The sequence below is a fragment of the Sus scrofa genome, chromosome 2 (assembly GCF_054392235.1).
Source record: "Sus scrofa isolate SSC_HxYL_T2T_F1_AM1 chromosome 2, Sscrofa_HxYL_maternal_Yorkshire_Landrace_v2.0, whole genome shotgun sequence".
Lineage (NCBI taxonomy): Eukaryota > Metazoa > Chordata > Mammalia > Artiodactyla > Suidae > Sus > Sus scrofa.
In genome coordinates this window covers 114,302,042-114,321,784 of record NC_139384.1, presented here as the reverse complement: position 1 = coordinate 114,321,784, position 19,743 = coordinate 114,302,042, and the positions used below count along the sequence as shown (strand labels likewise).

The following is a 19,743-nucleotide window of genomic DNA, read 5'->3' as shown; positions in this document are numbered from 1 at the left end:
TCACGGCAACACCAGATCTGTAACCCACTGAGCAAGGCCAGGGATCAAACCCGTGCCTTCATGGGTACTAGTCAGGTTCATTACTGCTGAGCCATGACAGGAACTCCAACAACTATTATTATATATATTTCTGAAGAAGGATTGCTTTACTTGAAACGCCGCAAACTACGGGATGGATTCCCTTGATGACTTTAACCTGAGGGCCTCAGATGAGGACAAGGTAGCTCCCCTGCACTAAATGTTTCGGGGCCCTTGCTATAGTATAAAAGAGTGGGACTGTAAACTCCATAACCACCTAAAGTCAAAAAGAGAAAAAAGTAAAAAGGAGGAGCATAACACAAGAGAAGGAACACACACTTTTAAAAATCATGCAGACCTACCTATGTGTGAAGACTGCACTACCACCTGCCACTTGCGAACTCAACAATCCTGAGACTCAGTTGTCCCATCTATAAAATAAGAATCATGATGCCCATTGTGTAGGATTTTTGTGGAACTTACCTAATATGCTATTTATAAATAAAGCATCATGCGCAGTGATTTAGCCAAGGACGTACCTAATTTATTTTAATTTCTTCCCCTTTAACCCTGACAAAAGAATATTGTACTTCTTTTATTACAGAATGAACATTCCATGGCCTGGTCCATAGTAGTTTATAAGGGATTTAGTAGCAATTTTCAGAAAAATCAAGAATGGAGTTCCCATCATGGCTCAGTGGTTAACAAACCTGACTAGGATCCATGAGGATTCAGGTTCAATCCCTGGCCTTGCTCAGTGGGTTAAGGATCCAACATTGCCGTGAGCTGTGGTATAGGTCAGACACGGCTTGGGTCTGGCATTGCTGCGGCTGTGGCGTAGGCCAGCAGCTGTAGCTCTGATTGGACCACTAGCCTGGGAACCTCCATGTGCCGCAGGTGTGGCCCTAAAAAGCAAAAAAAAAAAAAAAAAAAAGAAAGAAAAATCAAGAATGATTTTATTAATGCCATGAGTTAGTCTGCCAAAGATAGGCCAGGCAAGATTTTTTTTAATTCTTAAAACTCCACCCAAGTACTGTGAAAGGCTGTACTCAACCACCTTCTAGTAATACTTTAATTGCCTTGCCATGGGCTGTATGTTTTCTGTGTGTTCTAATGTAGTAAGGTATTTAAATATGCGAAATAATAATTTACATCATACTGTGGAAATGCTTCATAAATTCTCATAATGGAGACTGGGTGCTGAATGAGGCACAAAGGAAGAGGAAGATATGAGAGCAGGAAAAATCCAAACTCTGTCATCTTCCCAGTAGGGATGCTGGCAACCTAGGAGGAGGGCCATGGAACACATCCCTTTTCCTTGGCTGCTCTAGGTTGCCTGCTGGGTTCTACACATTCCTTGGTGGCCTGAGTTAAATGCATCAGCTTTTTCTACACATAATGAGAATTGACCACAGACCTGGGCTATTTGCAGTCGACAAAGCAATTCAGTACCCCTGGTGGGTAATAGATGTGTGTTTGTATCTAGCTGTGGATGACTGTACCATGTAAAAACAAGGCTGGTGTCTCCTGACTGCTTGCAGGCTTTCCAGGGGGGCCGGTCAAGGAGGTATGGCTCAGAAGAAACATGATATGATTCTGCTTACCTTCACTTCGTGGGAGGGAGACTGGGATGCCTGTTTAAGGTAGCCTTGCTGCAGAGAAAACTGCCTGATGTCTGGGGGTTGGGATGGCAGCAGCACTAGCCACTGGGTCTTGTCAAGGTCAGATTCAAGGCAGACTTTGACTGAAGCTGGTTAATATATTTATTCTGAAGCCTAATGCAATCCAAAGAAGAGTTGTTTATTTACATCTTTGCTAAATTCTCCAGGTCGCCTTTTAAAACCTCATCCCATAAACAAATTTCCTCTTAAATCCATTCTCTTGGGTGGGGAGATGGTGCCCACCTGTTTTTCAAGTTCTCCATTTACACTGTTTGTTTTTCTTATTTCTGATGAATCACAGAACCAAGCCAGTCTCTCAGAGTTCCAGGGAGAAGCAGTGTGCATTTTCTTCCCACAAAGTAGCTGGAAGGCCAAACATTGTTTCTCATAGGAGGCAACATCAGGAAGCACTGTGGGGACAGAGCCCATTTGTTGGTGGTTTAAACTTAATGAATGACAAAATGAACAAGAAAAGCTGTAGAAGGAAAGCTGAAACTGCAGTTTTCCCTGAAGAGGAAAAAAAAAAAAAAAAAAAAAAAACCCAACTCAGGGCTTGAGTCACCATTTGATTTTAAATTTACTTTACTAATGGGCACTGGCTACATAATTTATGGGGCCCAGTGCAAAAATGAAAATTCAGGGCCCTTTATTCAAAAATTACTGAGAATTTCAAGAGAGCAGATCTCTAAACTAAACTTGGGGCCTGTGTGACTGCACAGATCACGAATTCATGAAGCCCACCTTGTTTGTCCCTGCGACACATCCCCAGCATTAGACATTCAGCTCAGGCTCAAAATTAAAGGAGCATCAGAAAACTCAGTTATCAAGACAAATAGTATTAAAATGCAGTATTTTAAAAAACAAAATAGTGTAAAAATTCATGACAAAGCATCCAAATTTTAAAGAGTCAGAATTTTAAATAAAAGACCCTGAATTCGCACGACTCACCTTAAATCTTGCTTCACTCACATCACCCCAGTCCCAACCCCACCTCTAGGGTCAGCTTCTTGTTTATCTGTAAGTCCATCCAGACCTCCCAGGCTTCTCGATCAGCCCAATAACAAACACAGTACAAAAACTTACAGCATTTTTTTTGTGGTGCAGCAGGTTAGGGACCTGGAGTTGTCACTGCAGGGCTTGGGTCACTGCTCTGGGACAGGTTTAGTCCCTGGCTCCAAAACTTGGATATACCACAGATGTAGCAAAAAAAAAAAAAAGGAAGGAGCAAGATAGTTCACCAAAACAGACTTCCTTCAAAGTGACACGGCTTCAAAAGGTACCAAAACAAGGCTCTGAAGACTGGGCAGCAAGGAGGCACCATGAAAAGAGGAATTGAATCTTTACAGAAGTCCATGGCTGCCCTCTCCTTGCTAGTCTGCCGTAATGCAAGGATTTCCAATGGAATCAATGAGAGACACACAAGGATTTCCTGGGATTGAGCCCAGAGCTCCTGCAGCTTCAGGAAGATCTTAAAATAGTGATTTTGATCAAATGAGAGGAAATAAAGAAATGGGACAGGAAGAAGGTGGAAATATTTCAGCATACTTTATATAATGATGGTGAGATTTGCATCTCCAGAGAGGAAGGCAAGAACTAGATCAGGATATAATGTAAGAAGGCAAAAAGAAGGTCATCTTTCCTGAGGGATTTTAGGAATAAGAACAGCAGTGAGGAAAAGGTAGCTGTGTTACTGCAGAGAAAAAAGCCACTTGGTGATGGAATAGAAATGTAGACAATCCAGAAGGGGTAAAGAGGATGATCGTCTTCCTGCAGACAAAAACAGTTCAAGTTTCTGCAGGGAAGTTTTTGAGAGATGAAGGTTGCCAAGGGACATGAGAAAGGGCTCTGGTTCTGTTCACGGCAGAATTGTGAGTCCTAAAATCTTAGGACTGGAGTTCCCGTCGTGGCTCAGTGGCTAACGAATCCGACTAGGAACCATGAGGTTGCAGGTTCGATCTCTGGCCTTGCTCAGTGGGTTAAGGATCCGGTGTTGCTGTGAGCTGTGGTGTAGGTGGCAGACGAGGCTCGGATCCCGCGTTGCTGTGGCTCTGGCGTAGGCCGGCGGCTACAGCTCCAATTTGACCCCTAGCCTGGGAACTTCCATATGCCGTGGGAGCGGCCACAGAAATGGCAAAAACACAAAAAAATAAAAAAATAAAAAAATAAAATCTTAGGATTGCCAGGTGGGATGATAGGAATTTATCTGGAAAGGAGGCTTAGTGCATAGATAAGAATGAGATCTCAGAGGAAAGTGGAGGAAAAATATAATATTAAGGCCACACTTGTCAGAGGGTGGAATTAAGGGCCCTCTTAGCAAAAGATCATTTCTCAAACTGGGCCACAAGGATGCAAGGACAATGAATGCCAGGAGGGCTATTGGGAGCCACAGAATAAACTCACAATATCTTTCTGGGTTGTCAACTTTACATGAAGACTGCCGAGGGGAGCGGGTAGGGCAGGTAAAGGAGTGGAGTGATATTTACTTTCTTCTCTTAAAAAAAATGAACATACACAATAGAATACAAAATTTAAGTGGACTCTCAAGATAAAACATAAAACCAAATGTCTTACTCATAGTGTCTCTCCTATAACACTACAGAGACTATTCCATATCAGAACCAAATTCCTATTCATTTGTATGGCTGCAAAGCATTCAGTACGTAGGTTTTGGGGTATGGTGAGAAGACCAGTACAAATTTACTTTCCTTAGTCCCTGGGGTTACTTTGATAAGAAGCATAGTGGTAAAAGCCAGATTAAGCAAAATTTGGTTATGAAACAATCTACTCTTACTTTTCCAAATTAGCATAGCAATGTGACAGAGTAAAAATCTGGATGGGACAGAGAGAAGTGGAGATAGGGCATGAGAAGGGCAGCTTCCCCAGGCTCTGGACTTGGGACCCTGGGCAGAGAGTGTGGTCTGTGTTTGGGGCAGGAGGCGTAGCTGGGCAATAGAAACATACGGTTTTGCTTTAATTGCGGACTCTGGGCTCTTGGGGTACTTGCTGTGCAGTAGTACATACACAGTATCTCAGCTGGATTCCAAACTGAAAAGAAGAAATACACGACATGCTAATGGCAATTTTATTTTTTCTTTTTACAAAATATTTTTGTACTTTTTTTTTTTTATTTAACCTAATGACAATTTTAGACATGAAATGGTGCTATTTGTTCTTCTGATGATCTTACAACTTTGGTTTTAAGATGTCTGGAATCTCAGAGTGACTTCGTGTTTCCTGACTTTCATAATGAAACATCTTCCAGAGCAAGCAAAGACAATAACAGTTCGCTTTTTTTTTTTTTTTGAGTGGTCATAGGGCATCTGTCTAAATGTAAATTTTCATAACTAGTTTCATGACTAGTAAGTTCCTTAATTGTACTGTTTTCTAATACTTATATAGTTGTAGTTTGTACTGTTAATCCATAATCAATGCTTATCTCATCAAAAAAAGGGTAAAAGGAGTTCCCCCTGTGGCTCAGCAGTAACCAACCCAATTCGTATCCATGAGGATGTGGGTTCAATCCCTAGCCTCACTCATTGGGTTAAGTATATGGCATTGCTGCCAGCTGTGGTATAGGATCTGGCGTTGCTGTATTTGTGGTGTAGGCCGGCACCTACAGCTCCAGTTCAGCTTCTAGCCTGAGAGCTTTCCATATGCCATGGGTGGCCCAGTGAATTAATCAATCAATCAATCAATCCTGGTGACTTTAATGGAAGACTGCTAATCTTAATCAGATTAGGAAAATAAAATCTTCAGTATGTTGACACATGTTAGCTTGCCTTTGGTGTATATCATTCAGGAAAAGGATCTGATACAAAGGCTTAATGCTGTGCTTAGCCCTGGCCATTGAATGTGAAAACTATGGGTACATTTTAGTATCAATTCCATCTTATTGTACATGTTTTAAGTCATTGTCTTGACTGAATTTATAAAGTTATGGGTATTTTACAGTTTCTATAATTTGTACATTACACATTTTATATTTTTTCAGCTGAATTTTTTTTTCTTTTTTTGTATTTTGTCCTTTTAGGGCCGCACCTGCGGCATAGGGAGGTTCCCAGGCTGGGGGTCTAGTCGGAGCTGTAGCTGCCAGCCTACACCAGAGCCACAGCAACATCAGATCCGAGCCGAGTCTGTGACCTACACCACAGATCACAGCAACAGTGGATCCTTAACCCACTGAGCAAGGCCAGGGATCGAACCCACAACCTCATGGTTCCTAGTCAGATTCATTTCCGCTGTGCCACCACAGGAACTCCTGACTGAATTTTTAAAATTTAAATTGTTTTCTTTAATATGTAATATTGTCACATGATTCAAAACTCAAAAGTTGCAAAAGAATGTCAGAGGAAAGTCTCCTTCTCACTCCTATCCCCCTGGCATTCCTTTTATCTCCCCAGAGGCAACCGGATTGTTTTGTATCTTGCCAGAAGTCTTCTAGGCCTTTATAAGCAAGTATTTATAGGGATCTTCTATTCTTTTTTAATCAAATGGTAAGACATATATATATGTCAGGCACCTTGCTTTTATTTCAGCAACACCTCATAGAGATTCTTTATATTATAACTAGAGAGCCTTCTTACCCTTTATGATTGCAGTGTAGCTGGTAGGATGAATGTACTGTAGGGGAAGAAGAATAATTTTCTTTCTACCTTTCTGAGTTCTTAGCTAGGACCCCTGTAATAAAAGGCAGATTAACGAGAGAAAAACAGAAGTATGCCTCATGCGTACATGATAAATACCCAGGAAAAAATGAGTACCCACTCGAGGTAGCTTAGAATTCAAGATTACATACCATCCTGGTAGGGAAAGGGGAGAGGGGATGTAGGTCTCTAAGGGGACAGTAAATAATCCTTAGGAAAATGAATGGGCCCTTAGAAAAATCAATGGGAGGTATGATAATTTGTGACAAAGTTTGTCTGAGTGTGGAGTGGACTTCAGTTTCCACTTCCGTGATGAGTCAATCTTCCTGGTTGGTGAAACTCCTGGAGAGGGTATTTGTGACAATTTTTGGAGGATCTGTCTTTAGGCAGTTAAGGGGAGTTCAGAGAAAGCCCCTCTCTGCATTCATTGTTTTTTAAGTACTTATATATTAAAATAATCAATAGACCAAGTTTTGGGGTGGCATATTCTGCTACGCTAGAGTATCATACTTTAACCATTCCTTTAAAAATGAACATTTAAAACATTCCCAGTCTCAGGCAATTTAAAAAATGTTGCAATGAATAGATTTGCCTATATATTATTCTCTGATGTGCTGGTATGTTTACATAACTCCTTGGATATATTGTTAGAGCATATGTTTTATTTGTTTGTTTTGGCCACGCCCACAGCATGCGGACGTTCCCAGGCCAGGGATCCAATCTGAACCACAGCTGTAAGCAGAGCCACAGCAGTGACAATACCAGATCCTTAACCTACTGAGCCACAAGGGATCTCCCAGAGCATGTGTATTTTTAATGTTGAAAGGTATTTGCCAATTATTTAATCATTTTATTATGCCAAATATGGATATAGCAAGGGAGGGAGGGAAACATGCTCTAGGATTCTAGGACTGTGGTATTTGAAAAGTCTCCAAGTGTTCTGACAGTGCCGTATATTCTGTTTCCCTATTATGGCTGGGGATCAGAGTTATGCCCTACCCAGCAATCACTGAGGCACTTTCACATTTCTGTCTTGTGACTAATGACAGTTATTTGGGTTTTATAGGAACTGATGACCATTTTCCAACTGTTGCACTGGAATGGAAGCCTAAAAGCCCTTCGTGAAACAAAATGTTCCCGACAGGTGAGATTTTCTGATCAAAAACAAGTTTGTGTTATATGGACTGAGCAGATGGCTCATCATCTTCCAAGCAGATTCCTTTTTTGGTGTGTTTTCTCTCTTTAAATTTAGTGCCTTATTCCATTCATCTGTTGATAGACGTTTGCATTGTTTCCATGTCTTGACTATTATGAATAGTGCTATGATGAACGTAGAGGTGCAGATAGCTTGTTGAATTATAGTTCGTCTGGATATGTGCCTAGGAGTGGGATTGCTTGATCATATGGTAGTTCTATTTTTAGTTTTTTGAGGAACCTCCATACTGTTTTCCATAGTGATTGTACCAATTTACATTTCTACCAATAGTGTAGGAGGGTCCACTTTTTTCCATACCCTCTCCATCATTTGTTATTTGTAGACTAATTAATGATGACCATTCTGACCAGTGGGTCACTTTTCTATATCGCAGAAGTTGGCACAACATTTTTAATTAACTATACTTTAATAAAAAATAAATATTAAAATAGATAAATTTATTACCTTATTTATTGAGTAAGAACAGAGGATACACACACACACACACATACAAATGGTCCAGTTGCATTAGGAACTGACCAAATGTGCATACCCAGGAGCCTGGAAGAATGTTAGTTTGGCATAGGACTGATTTAGATACCTGTATTGAATGCCAGAATGGAAGGATGATTAAGATAGACTTAGTTTCTAAGTCAAACATTAAGTCTATTCTGTGCACCTGTTCTACCTGCTTGGAATGTGTTCCTTCACCTGTTCTCCAATGCAGAAAGAAAGGTGAGTCTGCCTTGCTTCTGAACCTCCTCACTGGGGACAGGTAGGGTTGTTTATAGCAGAAGGATTTTTCTTATGCCCACCAAATGTCTGTAATAGACAATATAAATGATTATAAAAGTGGACAACCTGGTATTTCAGTCACTCCAATTTTTTGGTTTGGAAGTTTCTTCTTTATTTTTCAGGGACAGGGTCTCCTTACTTCTTTGCTACTGATGAGACACACTCTTCCCCTTTTTTAATGGCAAAGGCGAAGCCCCACCCATATACTTACTGGTTTTCACCTCACCTATTATCCCTCAAGATTAATTTTTCCTTTACCCCATTGGACTTTGGAGATTATAGTTTATTTCTGAGAATTTGCTCACAGAAATTTGTATAAGGAGCAAAAGCTTCTACTAGGCAGCAAGTTGAGGGTGGATATAAGTGTTTTCTATGCACTGCAGCCCCAGGAGTTTTTAGTTGCTCTTGGCTTAGAAAGCCTGGCTTTCAGAATGTCAAAGATGGAAAGAAATGAGTAGCTGACTATGGCTTTGGCTATTTTTTTCTTTTCCTTTGATTTTATAAAAAGCCTTTGAAATATGCCGGGTTGGTTATAAACACTTTTCCATGATTGTTTTTAATTTGTTAAGGTCATAAATAAATACCACATGTTCTTAAAAATAAGCAGTATATCCACTCCATAAGATCTTCTTAAAGTGCATCCATCAGACTTACACATGATATTACATTGTATTGGCAAATGTTAAACATGAGAATTGACAGTCTCCCATTTTTAATCGTTTGCAGAAAGTAAGAGACAGTGTATATGAAAGTACCATTGTGATAATAATAATGATAATGCCTACCTTCCATAATACATTTTTTAAGTTCTTCTCATAGTTTCTATAAGCCATTGAGACTTTCATCTTCCTTATGCTAACAACACAGCAGTTAGGAAATTACTCTGATGTCTAAGTCTTGTCCTGACCCAAAGCTTCCTGCTTTCTGCAATGGGTGTGACCAAATCCAGTTCTGCCCGAATCCTTCCAGGTAGTTGTTTCCTTCTCTCTTTCTAGCTAAAACTGATAATGCTAGACAGAAGAGTTCAATGAATAAATGATGTAATGTTCATACTAATTACTATAGAAATGCATTTTCCAAGGAAGACATATTTTCTAGTGAGGTGGGAGCTCCGTTCTGGTGAACATTATTGAGTCACTCTTGATGGTAGTGTTTTGATTCAAATTGGAGTGACCTTACTTTGCTGTACCAGCTTAGCCCTTTATTTCCCTTAAGACATATATCCTGGGATTTGGCTTCAGTTTTTGAACATCAGAGAGGTTTGGTTGTTAGTAGAAGCCCCACGGATGTGGTGGGTGATGGAAGTACAGGAAGGGAGGTGTCAGAAGGCCATAAGCCCAGACAGCTACCTTTGTTGCTCTTTACTGACATTCTGGACTTTATTTTTTGGCTCCCAGGAAGTCATCTCCTACTATTCCCAGTATTCTCTGGATGAAAAGATGCGCAGCCACATGGCCCTGGACTGGATCATGAAGGAGCGGGAGTCGCCAGGAATTCTCTCCCAAGAGCTACGAATGGCCCTGAGGGAATTGGAGGAAGCCAGGAAAGCAGGACAAGAACTACGGTTTTACAAAGAAAAGAAAGAAATCCTGAGTTTAGCTTTGACTCAGATCTACAGTGATCCTGACACTTCCTCACCCAGTGATGATCAGCTGAGCCTTACGGCCCTTTGTGGCTATCACTAGCAAGGCCAGGTCCCAGCTGCCCCCTTGGGGGCAGAAGCCAGACTCTAACATTAGGAAGGTCATTGAAGGAGGTCATCAGAGGCTTTAGCACCTATAGCTGCTACCTGAAAGCTGTACTAATTCTCCCTGCCCACCTACTCCATTCACAGAATCTCAGAGTAATAGGACCCTTACAGGAGACTTCATCCCATTCAATGCAGTTTTCCCATAACACCCTCAGTAGTTCCACCCCAGACTGAATGGATAGAGACAGGATTGTTTGAAAAATATTTTCCAGGACTGCCTTCAACTTTAAGGCTGGTTGACATGGGCCTTGCTAGATTATATACATTGTTTCAAAGAATGGGTCAATGTAGTCTTTCCCCAAAAGAACATCAGCCAGGACTGGGGAAAGTAGCACCACAGCAATTTTTTAAAAATACTTGAGATTAAATAACCAATATGGATATTTAAAAAATATATATATATCCAAAGATCAGAATTTCTTCCTAAGCTCTCTATAAGATTGCTGACACACTACCAGGTGTAATCCAGTTCTTCTGTGGGGATTTTACCTGTACCTCCTATCAAAGATCTTGAAGTGGTAATAGTATGAAAATGCCATATAAATTTAATGTGGTTTAAAATGTCATTGTGATTTTTTTTTTTTAAATCCACACTCTTCTGCATGGAGATAAATGTCACGCAGGGTAGTATCCCCATTTGTATTCCTTAAGAATTCATATCTGGAGTTCCCTTGATGGCTCAGCAGAAATGAATCTGACTAGCATGCATCAAGACACAAGTTCAATCCCTGGCCTTGCTCAGTTGGTTAAGGACCCAGCGTTGCTGTGAGCTGTGGTGTAGGTTGCAGAAATGGCTTTGATCTGGTTTTGCTGTGGCTGTGATGTAGGCCGGCAGCCGCAGCTCCAATTCAACCCCTAGCCTGGGAGCCTCCATATGCCATGGGTGCAGCCCTAAAAAAGACAAAAAAAAAAAAATTCATATCCAATTATGAGTCCTGCAATCAGTCATGTACATTCTTAATTTGCAAATAAATGAACTGATTTATTTTATTTCTGCCACCTCAGTCATGGAGAAAGTTAGGGGCATTTCAAAGGTTAAAACATCTGAAAAATTATTAGCATTTAACAATGTTTACGTTTACATTTGATTTGTTTCTCATGTGTTAGAGAAAAAGAATCATTAGCTGTCTTTGTTGTCTTTCAAGAACTTAAGCCACTAGTAGCTCAAATGTAGTATCATTTTTCACTTTGAATTACTAGAATTTTCTTTAAAGAGGAGATAAAATATTGCCATTTCTCTTTCCAAATGGGTCAGTCAACTGATTAGAAAACCCAAAGCAAAGACAAACCAATTTTTAGATACTTCCTGGTCACTCAAATTTAAGAATGGCAGCAGTGTCAGTTTTAAACACTTATAGATATTTCCCTATATAGAACATGGATTTTCATTCATTCCAATAATTCAAAGAAAACAATTTTCTCAAGTTTAAGTAAGATTTCTTTTTCTGCTTGCTTAGGCAAAAGCACATTAACTTTCATGAAAACTAAAACCATTATAATTGCATTAAAAATTACAAAAACACGATAGTTTAGCTTTATATCTAAATAGCTACAATAGCAATTGTCATTCCTTGAATCCTCACGAAAACTACTGTATGTTGAGCATATATTTTTGAATTAGCCTTGATAATAAAAAATTAACTTCATATATCATTTTTCTCACACCAGGGGAAAAGTTAGCTACATATCTGCCCTACTCAAATGTCTTGAAAAGGTAGTACTATAATATTAGATAATTTTATTTGAAATATTGTTTTAATAAAAATAACATTCCTCTCCATAATGAAGCTAAATGTCACCTAGAAGAAAACTTTATTCCCTTACACTCACAAAAAGGAATTAGAATTAAACTTTTAAGTTGAATAAATTTTAAAATTACTTCCTATTTAAAGTAATTTTTTCATAAAGTCATTTCTCTTTATCATTTCAGAAAATCCACAACTTCCCACGTTAGGTGTGATTAAAGGTAGGTACATCTGTACTGCATTTGCAGCCTTTGACAATGACCGTCTCAAGCTGATACCATCCAATTAGATGCAGGAACAGTAATCACCCTGGAAAATACTAAATTTACTCTCTGCCTTGCAGTTAGAAAACTGTACCCATTCTGAAAGCAGAGGTTCCCTCTTGGCCACTATCAGCTTTTCCTGGCTTGTCAAATCTGCCCACTCTTCCAGGAATGGAATGGAAGTTTCAGCAAAAGAAGCAAAAGTCAAAATCTTTGCCACTGCTTCTCCCTGTGGTGCTCATTTATAGCAAATCGGTTTCAGCTAAGACCTGATAGCTATTGGTACATCACATGAGTATCCATAATTGTGGCCCTGAGAAGAGCAGGATTGAAAAGCAAAGTAGGTTATTATTATTTTTCATTTTCTATGTCTTGTTCTCGAAAACACACTGTGGTGAAGGGGCCTATAGTAGAGGAGTCTCTAAATACACGGAGCTTTGAGTCCTAACCTGTTGTGGTTTTAAACCCTTCGAGAATCTGCTAAAAGCTGAAGATCTACTAGAAAAATACAATGAAACATATACATTCAAAATTATACAAACCAGAGAGTATGTGGACCTCCCCCAAATCCATAGATTGCTTTGCCCAAGGACCCTCAGTTAAACTTAATTTTGAGCACATAGTTATAGTCTCTTAAACTTTTCAGCAGAGAGTCAACCTAGCTCATACATAGCCCCATTAACCCATATCTAGGGAGAATATCACCCTTAAATACAGAATTGCACTGTACTTTGCCAAGAGACAGTTTAATTTTCACAAAATCCAAATATGCCATAATATTACCAAAAAATAGCTTAAAGCAAACCAGTCACTAAACTTGTGAGAACATATCAGAATATTATGGATTTAATAAAGTCATCATTCCTCTAATGATCAGAATTTGGTTGTCCCATTTGTTCAAAAGCTATATATATAGTCCACTGATAAGTCTGCTGTTAAGTTCATTCACCTATTTCTAGAAAAGGAAAAGAATCAAGCCATAGATATTCCTGAAATGTTTGTACCTACATCAGCTATGAATCTTATCAACTAGGTCTCAGGAAAAAGGGAAAGAAAACATAAAGATTTAACACCTTCCATTTTCTTTAGGGAAAATTTTGAAGTCAGGAGCATTGTTGTAGTTGACTTTATCTCTGAAATGCTTTAGAGAGTTCTCATGCCCTGCCTTTATTTCTTGCCCAAAGGACAAGAGAGGCCAGACTAAATGTTTTTATTTTCCTTGACTCTGTTTAGGTAAACACTATTCAAGACATTATGTCATATATTGTTGAGGTTGTGTGTGTGTTTTTTCTACTTTGCAGAAAGGCAAATACCAAGATTTCTTCTATGGTCTCCACCATGTTAAAGAGCAAATATTAAGATTGTTTTGGAGTTCCCATCATGACCTAGTGGAAATGAATCTCATGACCAGTGTTCATGAGAACGCAGGTTCGATTTCTGGCCTCTCTCAGTGGGTGGGGGATCTGGTGTTGCTGTGAGCTGTGGTGTAGGTCACAGACAAGGGTTGGATCCCATTGTTGCTGTGGCTGTGGTGTACGCCGGCAGCTGTAGCTCCAATTCGACCCCTAGCCTGGGAACCTCCATATGCTGCAGATGTGGCCCTAAAAAGACACACACACACACACACACACACACACACACACACACACACACACACGCAAAGATTGGTTTTAGCCATGGCTCTAGAAAAAATGAAAATTATTTTCCCTACCACGTTGGTTCTCAATTTTGGCTGCACATTGGAAATATCCAAGGAGTTTTAAAAGATTCTAAAGATCCAGATTGTACCAAGACCAATGAAATCAGACTCTCCAGAAGTGGGGCCGAGGTATCACTATTTTTTAAAGCTTCTCAGGTAGTTCCAAAGAGCAGCAGGGTTGATAACCACTACTCTACCCAGGGAGTCTATGGCCTAACTATTGGGGGCTGTTACTCAGTTTTGCCTTGTTCCAAAATTCAAAACGTTGAGCCCTTCTGAGTTAGGTAGGAGCAAAACCTTTTGCTTGGGCAAGAGGACTTCCTGGAGCCCAGAACTAAAGCAGGGTAAACTCCCGCATGCACACACAACTTATCTTAACAGGAAAGCCAGATTCTGCTCTAGGTTCAGACTTTCTTTCTCAAATATGATATACAAGTAATCTGCACCAGAATCCTCCTTTAAAAATTCAAGTCCCTGGGTCACACCCAGACCTGCTGACCAAATTCTTGGAGAGAGTCTAGATTATGCACTGCTTTACCAGATGTTTCTGATCACACTTAAGTTTAAACTCTTTTAGCTTAAAGCTACCTAGCACATACTTTAGTAAGCAGTACAGCCCTGACTCTTCTGATAAAACTGGTCTTTTGGCAGAGAGCATGGAAAGGAATAAAGAGAGAGGGAAAAGTTGCTTCTTTACACCTCCTGGTAGCCAGAGAGAAGCAGAAGGGGCAGAGATATAGGTATTTTTTTGTTTTTGTTTTTGTTTTGTTTTGTTTTTCTCTCCCCAAAGAATCACTTCTTTAAACCTGACTATATCCTGGTAGCACCTTTTTTCCTTGAACAAAGGCAGTTGTCAGAAAGGCCCCAAGCAGAAGCTTCTTTCTGAGAATTCTGGATTCTCTAGGGATTGTTGGTTCCCAAGTGAAAGTCCCAGATTGCTATCTATTTATAGGCAGTTCCCAATCTTAGCAGAAATTGTTTCGTAAGTCCATTTGTAAGTCAGTTAGTTGTTCAGTCCTGAGGATGCATTATTCTATAGGAGCAAGGTCGTGGCAAGTTTCCCAGACTAGTATATATAAACAGGATACTAAAATATCGATCTGCGAGACCTAATATGGCTCTAGTTTGTGAGTGGGCTGTAGAATGAGGGCAGCTGTGGGCCTGGGGTATATTATTAAAGACCTCCCTGGGGCATATTTCTTAGTCTCAAACTGGTTCTCCCAGCAGTCTCTTTATTTTCTCTCCCCACCCCCAGCCCAGCTGCCGCAGATTTGATCATGGTTTCTTCTCCTTACTGACTTACTAAAGAAGAGATGCCTCTTTCCGGCCTTTCCTACAAACACTTTGAAACTTTCTAAGCTTTGTTTTCACTAGACAGTGGAACATTGCATGACCTAAAAATGGCAACCACTAAGTCTCTCTGCAGGTCCTGTGAAAAGACACAGGCACATGAAGCAAGACTGCATTGTCCTACTCATCCGTACCTGAAAGGTTTCCTGCTTCTTTGGCATTCTCATTTGGTTCTACATGGCAGTGTCATGTCCTGATCTCAGATGCCCCATGACTAGCCAGTGATTCTGGATAATCTGGCTCAAAACTACAAACTAGATGTATCAGTCTGTCCTCCTCAGGAATGTGAACTAAGAAACATGGAAGGAACTGGACAGTTTGAGTTGGGAGCTGAAGTTTGGAGTCATGTTCATGGCTGCTGTGGTCTGTGAGGCTGAAGTGGTGAGGAAGTAGGAATCTGAGTCGGCAGAGAAATCTGGTCAGTAGTAAGAGGAGAAGGTGGTTTATGTAGAGAGCAGATGCAGAGAGAGGCAGAAATGAAAGTAGAAAGTGAGAGCATGAGGCCCATGAAGAAATGGTGAGAGCTGTGGCCCAAACACCCGGCAATAAATTCACTTTTTATTCCAGTGGATCACAGACTTTGCCACCAAAGAAATATCGCCTTACTCATTTCATACCAAAATTACTCTAGATTATCCTGGACTTTTCATCCTAAGAATAGAGCAAGAAAGACGACATGAGAACAAACCTCTTCAAGCAGTAGAAATGCTGCTGATAAAATTAGATTTAGGACCAGAGACAGAGTTAAATTTTTTGCCACTCACTGGCCCTTCAACTCCAATGTAAGGTCTCACAATGGTCAGGAGTCCTATCCAAATCTGAAATAAATTTATGTATTATGTAACCATTGTGTTGTTCCTCCCCTACATAGAAATTCCTGAGTCCTCATGTTCCACAAGAGGTGACCCACAGAAGGAAATAGAATACTATTTTTAAAAAGACAGAATTCAAAACCTCAAATGATTGTTGACTTCTTAAAAAATTAGTCACCTTGGGGAAATAATTACATGCTCTGACAATGCTCAAGAGAGCTGTCTTTGCCAAAGGCGTTTCTGTCACGAACTCCTCCTTGGGAATGGCCCTCTGAGGCTGCGCAAAGGAAGAAAAGCAGTGCCTTTTGTGAGCAGAAAGTACCTTGCTTTCCTGAACTGACTAGTTTATTTCAGCATCCTGACTATTAGGACTAATGCTTAGCAGGGGCTCAATGAATGTTTCTTGAATAGAAATTTGTCATCAGTATCTTGGTGCCTTCCTTACTCCTTGCTTGATGAGTTAATTCATTCACCACACTGGGCTCCATTCTACTGGATTAGTTAGGAATGACTTACTAATTAGGATTAGTAAGGCAGAAACATAAATCAAACCTACTAGGCACAGGGGTAGTTTATTGGCTCAAAAAGGGGAGTTGATTGACACAAAAGAGTCCCAGGACAGTTTTTGCTCCAAGTACATCTGGATCCAGGAGCACAAACCAGAACTTGATCTCTCTCATGATTATAGATGTATATATATGTGCACATTCATGTGTATCATTGCTCATTTCTCAAACCCCCTTTCTTTTTTGTTGGCTCCATTTTCAGTCAGGCTCTCTTCCCTTGGAGCAGAAAACTGGTGACCAGCAATTTCATTCTTACATCATAGGAGAAGGAGAAATTCTCTTCCCAGAGTTCAAATCCAAATTCTAGAAGTGAATGCTATACTGGTGTTTCAGTTGATTCAATCGCTGGGCCCACCTAAATGACAGACCAAGTGGGGGAGGAGCAGTCACCTGAGGTAAATAGGGGTTCAGTTACCAAAAAGGGGAAAATGTGGCCATTTCCCAAGACATTTTTGAAACTTTCTCCTCAGAGACAGAGTGAACAACAGAAGAAATGCAATCTCCCCAACCATTAGTTGGGGGAAAGGATTCTAGGTAGAGCAAAAACAACAGATGTTTGCTATGAATACATTGTACCATTTCCAAAAATCAAATTCATCCTCAAAGGACATATTTTGTCACCATTAAGGATGTTCAAAAGAACATTATCCCCTGGAGGGGAAATCCGAAAGTGTTTCCAGACCAATCACATCACTGGCATAAACGTACAGGTTCTCTGAGGACGTGCCTGAAGGGTATGGCACTCATTTATATGTAAGAGTTCTGTTGTGTGGAGAAGCCTAATCACTGGCATTACTCTGCAGTCACACTTCATATATCTTCAGTGCTGATGAATTGTTGCAATGCAAGTGAGTCGGGAAATTTCCTCTGGTCTATTTCTGGTGGGCCCTGGCTTTCATTATCAGTGGCTGCTAATGCTTTTAATAGAAAGGAAAACAGTTGATCCCAACAATTAAAAACAGTTGTGGTAAACTGGACAGTGCAATTGCCTGGGTAGTTTGTTTATTCCTACTCAGGACTGAGCAATTTACAACCCTTAAATAGGGCTCATAACTCTGACCCATGAGTTATGACACAGATAGTCATAAAATGATTTTGGAAACAATTTATTCTGAGGCAATGCACTGTGTGTCTCCCAGATACTTCCATTTTTCAGTTTAGCCATTTGTTAGATAATGTCTGGAAGTCAGTTGGCAGTACTAGTACAAGCAAATTTTCATAGGGAAATTTTGAAAATATAGGTGACCCAGGAAAATACCAGACTGCCAGGAGAGCTGAAAAGGCAACCTGAAACTAATGAGCTGAAACTAATGAGCCAAAACTAAAAAAATGGAAGCTATTTTACCATTTCGGTTAACCTTCTTTCAATGGATCTGGGGATTTTTTGTTTGTTTATATGGCCACTTGGATTTTTTTTTTTCTTTATGTTTTTTTGGTCACAAGGCCACCACAGCAAATAAATCCTAAAAGTGGAAGGGGAATTCAATTCTCTAAAAGAATGAAACAGATCCTTTTATCTTAAGTGATGTTTGTTAAAGATGGGATTCAATAAAGTAATGAATTAAGATAAGTTTTCTTGGGAGTTCCTGTTGCTCAGTGGTAACAAACCCTACTAGTGTCTATGAGGATGTGGGTTTGATCCCTGGCCCCGCTCAGTAGGTTAAGTATCTGGTGTTGCCGTGAGCTGTGGTAAGCTGTGGTATAGGTTGCAGATGCTGTGGCTGTGGTATAGGCCTGAACTGCAGCTCCGAGTCAACCCCTATCCTGGGAACTTCCATTGGCCACAGGTGTGGCCCTAAAAATGGAAAAAAAAAAAGTTTTCTTCATACTGCCTTTCATCCAGAGTGTTCCTCTTGGCTACATGTTTTGCATTCTTTTTATTTTCTTCATAGAAATGTAAGGACAGTAGCTTCTTGCCCCATTTACCAATCACTTGTGAAAAGCCAGGGGGGCTCAGCTCTCACCCTGCTGAAAAGAGGCTTCAATAAGCTGCATCTTGCCACGTGGGCAACTTCATCCCAGGCGTTACAGGTATCACACACGTTGACAGTAGGATTTACAGGGTCTAAAATGAATGGCCTAAAACAAAACAAAACAAACTCCAAACTCTCCATTTCTAAACCCAGTTTCAATTTGCTATATAGTTAGAAGAGGATAATGTACAAATTAAAGATGGAATTCTGTTAAAGAAAGGACTCTCTGGGAACCATGGGAGTGAGTCCACAGAGAACTAACCACACCTATTAAAGAACAGCCACTTTCCTCTGACCCACCAATTCTGACTCCCTCTCATTTTCCCTTTTCACTTGAAGTGGGCTTGTCTTCTCTGGATTCAGTCTCCAATTTCCTCCTCATTTGTTGTCTATATCCACATTCAATTCATTTTAGTCAAATTACTCTCAATTCACTCTTTAGAATTAAAGTTCAGTGAGAAGTAATTGAAAGAAATTGACTTTGTAGTAATCAAGGCTTTCTCCTTTTCATTGAATCCCAATAAAGCTACTGTTAGCTCCAGATTTTCTTCCTTGATAGCAAATCTGCTTCTTATATCCTAAAGGCATAGAGAAGATAGTTACCTTGTGTGTTTCTGGTTAACTTTTACAAAGATGGGGAACTTGCGATGATAGTGGCTGTGCCAAACAATGTCAATTTCTGCATATCGAACCAGAAGTTTGAGGACTGCCCTCATTCCCTGCACCAGGCTGAAGAACAAGGGCTTTTCCGCCCGTTCCCAGATGTGAATGGTGAGGAGCTCCACTGCGTAGGAGGAGGGAAGTCTCCGGAATCTAGACACATAGAATGAGGGGTTGTACTTCTTCTCATTAACCCAGAAAATTGAGACAAGTTTATTCAGTTATGAGAAAAATCCAAGCTCTAATGGCAATTTGCAGAAGAAGAAATTCTATTTCCAATCTCACTACTTAACCAAACAATAATATATTTCCGCCAATCAGATTGGCAAAAAAACAAAGAATTATAATACCCAACATGGGTGAGTTTGTGAGGAAATGGACACTCTCCCATGCTGTTGGCGGGACTCTAAATTAATAGTCTTTCTTGGAGTCAGCTCTATTAAAATTCGATATGTTCCATCCCTTTGACCCAACATTTTTCGCTTCTATAAATTAATTCTGTAGAATCTTCTACAAGTGCTCAAAGGTGTACACAAAAGGATGTTTTTTGGAGTTTCCGTTGTGGCTCAGTGGTTAAGAACCTGACTAGTAACCATGAGGATGTGGGTTTGAT

The 19,743-nt window shown here is 40.1% G+C and overlaps 2 protein-coding genes across 4 annotated transcripts in view; one reads left to right on the top strand and one right to left on the bottom strand.

The window, feature by feature from the left end:
* The window catches only part of LIX1 (limb and CNS expressed 1), a 51,439-nt gene extending 38,499 nt beyond the window's left edge, over positions 1–12,940 (top strand). For both annotated transcript variants that reach the window (XM_085014108.1, XM_085014109.1), the window contains exons 5-6: positions 7,389–7,466; positions 9,710–12,940. In XM_085014108.1, the coding sequence (XP_084870234.1) occupies positions 7,389–7,466; positions 9,710–9,997 (366 nt within the window). In that variant the 3' untranslated portion in view covers positions 9,998–12,940. The remainder of the gene's footprint in view (positions 1–7,388; positions 7,467–9,709) is intronic.
* Positions 1–19,743, bottom strand: part of LOC100511185 (2'-5'-oligoadenylate synthase 1-like) — a 54,992-nt gene that overhangs the window by 17,381 nt on the left and 17,868 nt on the right. Inside the window, exons 8-14 of one of the 2 annotated variants that reach the window (XR_014838411.1) lie at positions 19,074–19,283; positions 18,462–18,576; positions 6,263–6,356; positions 4,641–4,724; positions 2,763–2,859; positions 1,923–2,089; positions 1,623–1,793 (exon numbers count right to left, since the gene is read on the bottom strand). Coding sequence is in view for 1 of the 2 variants with exons in the window: in XM_013994999.3 (XP_013850453.3) it covers positions 18,420–18,576; positions 19,074–19,283 (367 nt within the window). In the remaining variant the exon portion in view is untranslated. Of the gene's footprint in view, positions 1–1,622; positions 1,794–1,922; positions 2,090–2,762; positions 2,860–4,640; positions 4,725–6,262; positions 6,357–17,587; positions 18,577–19,073; positions 19,284–19,743 lie in introns of those variants that run through there. The other variant, XM_013994999.3, reaches the window with a different exon arrangement.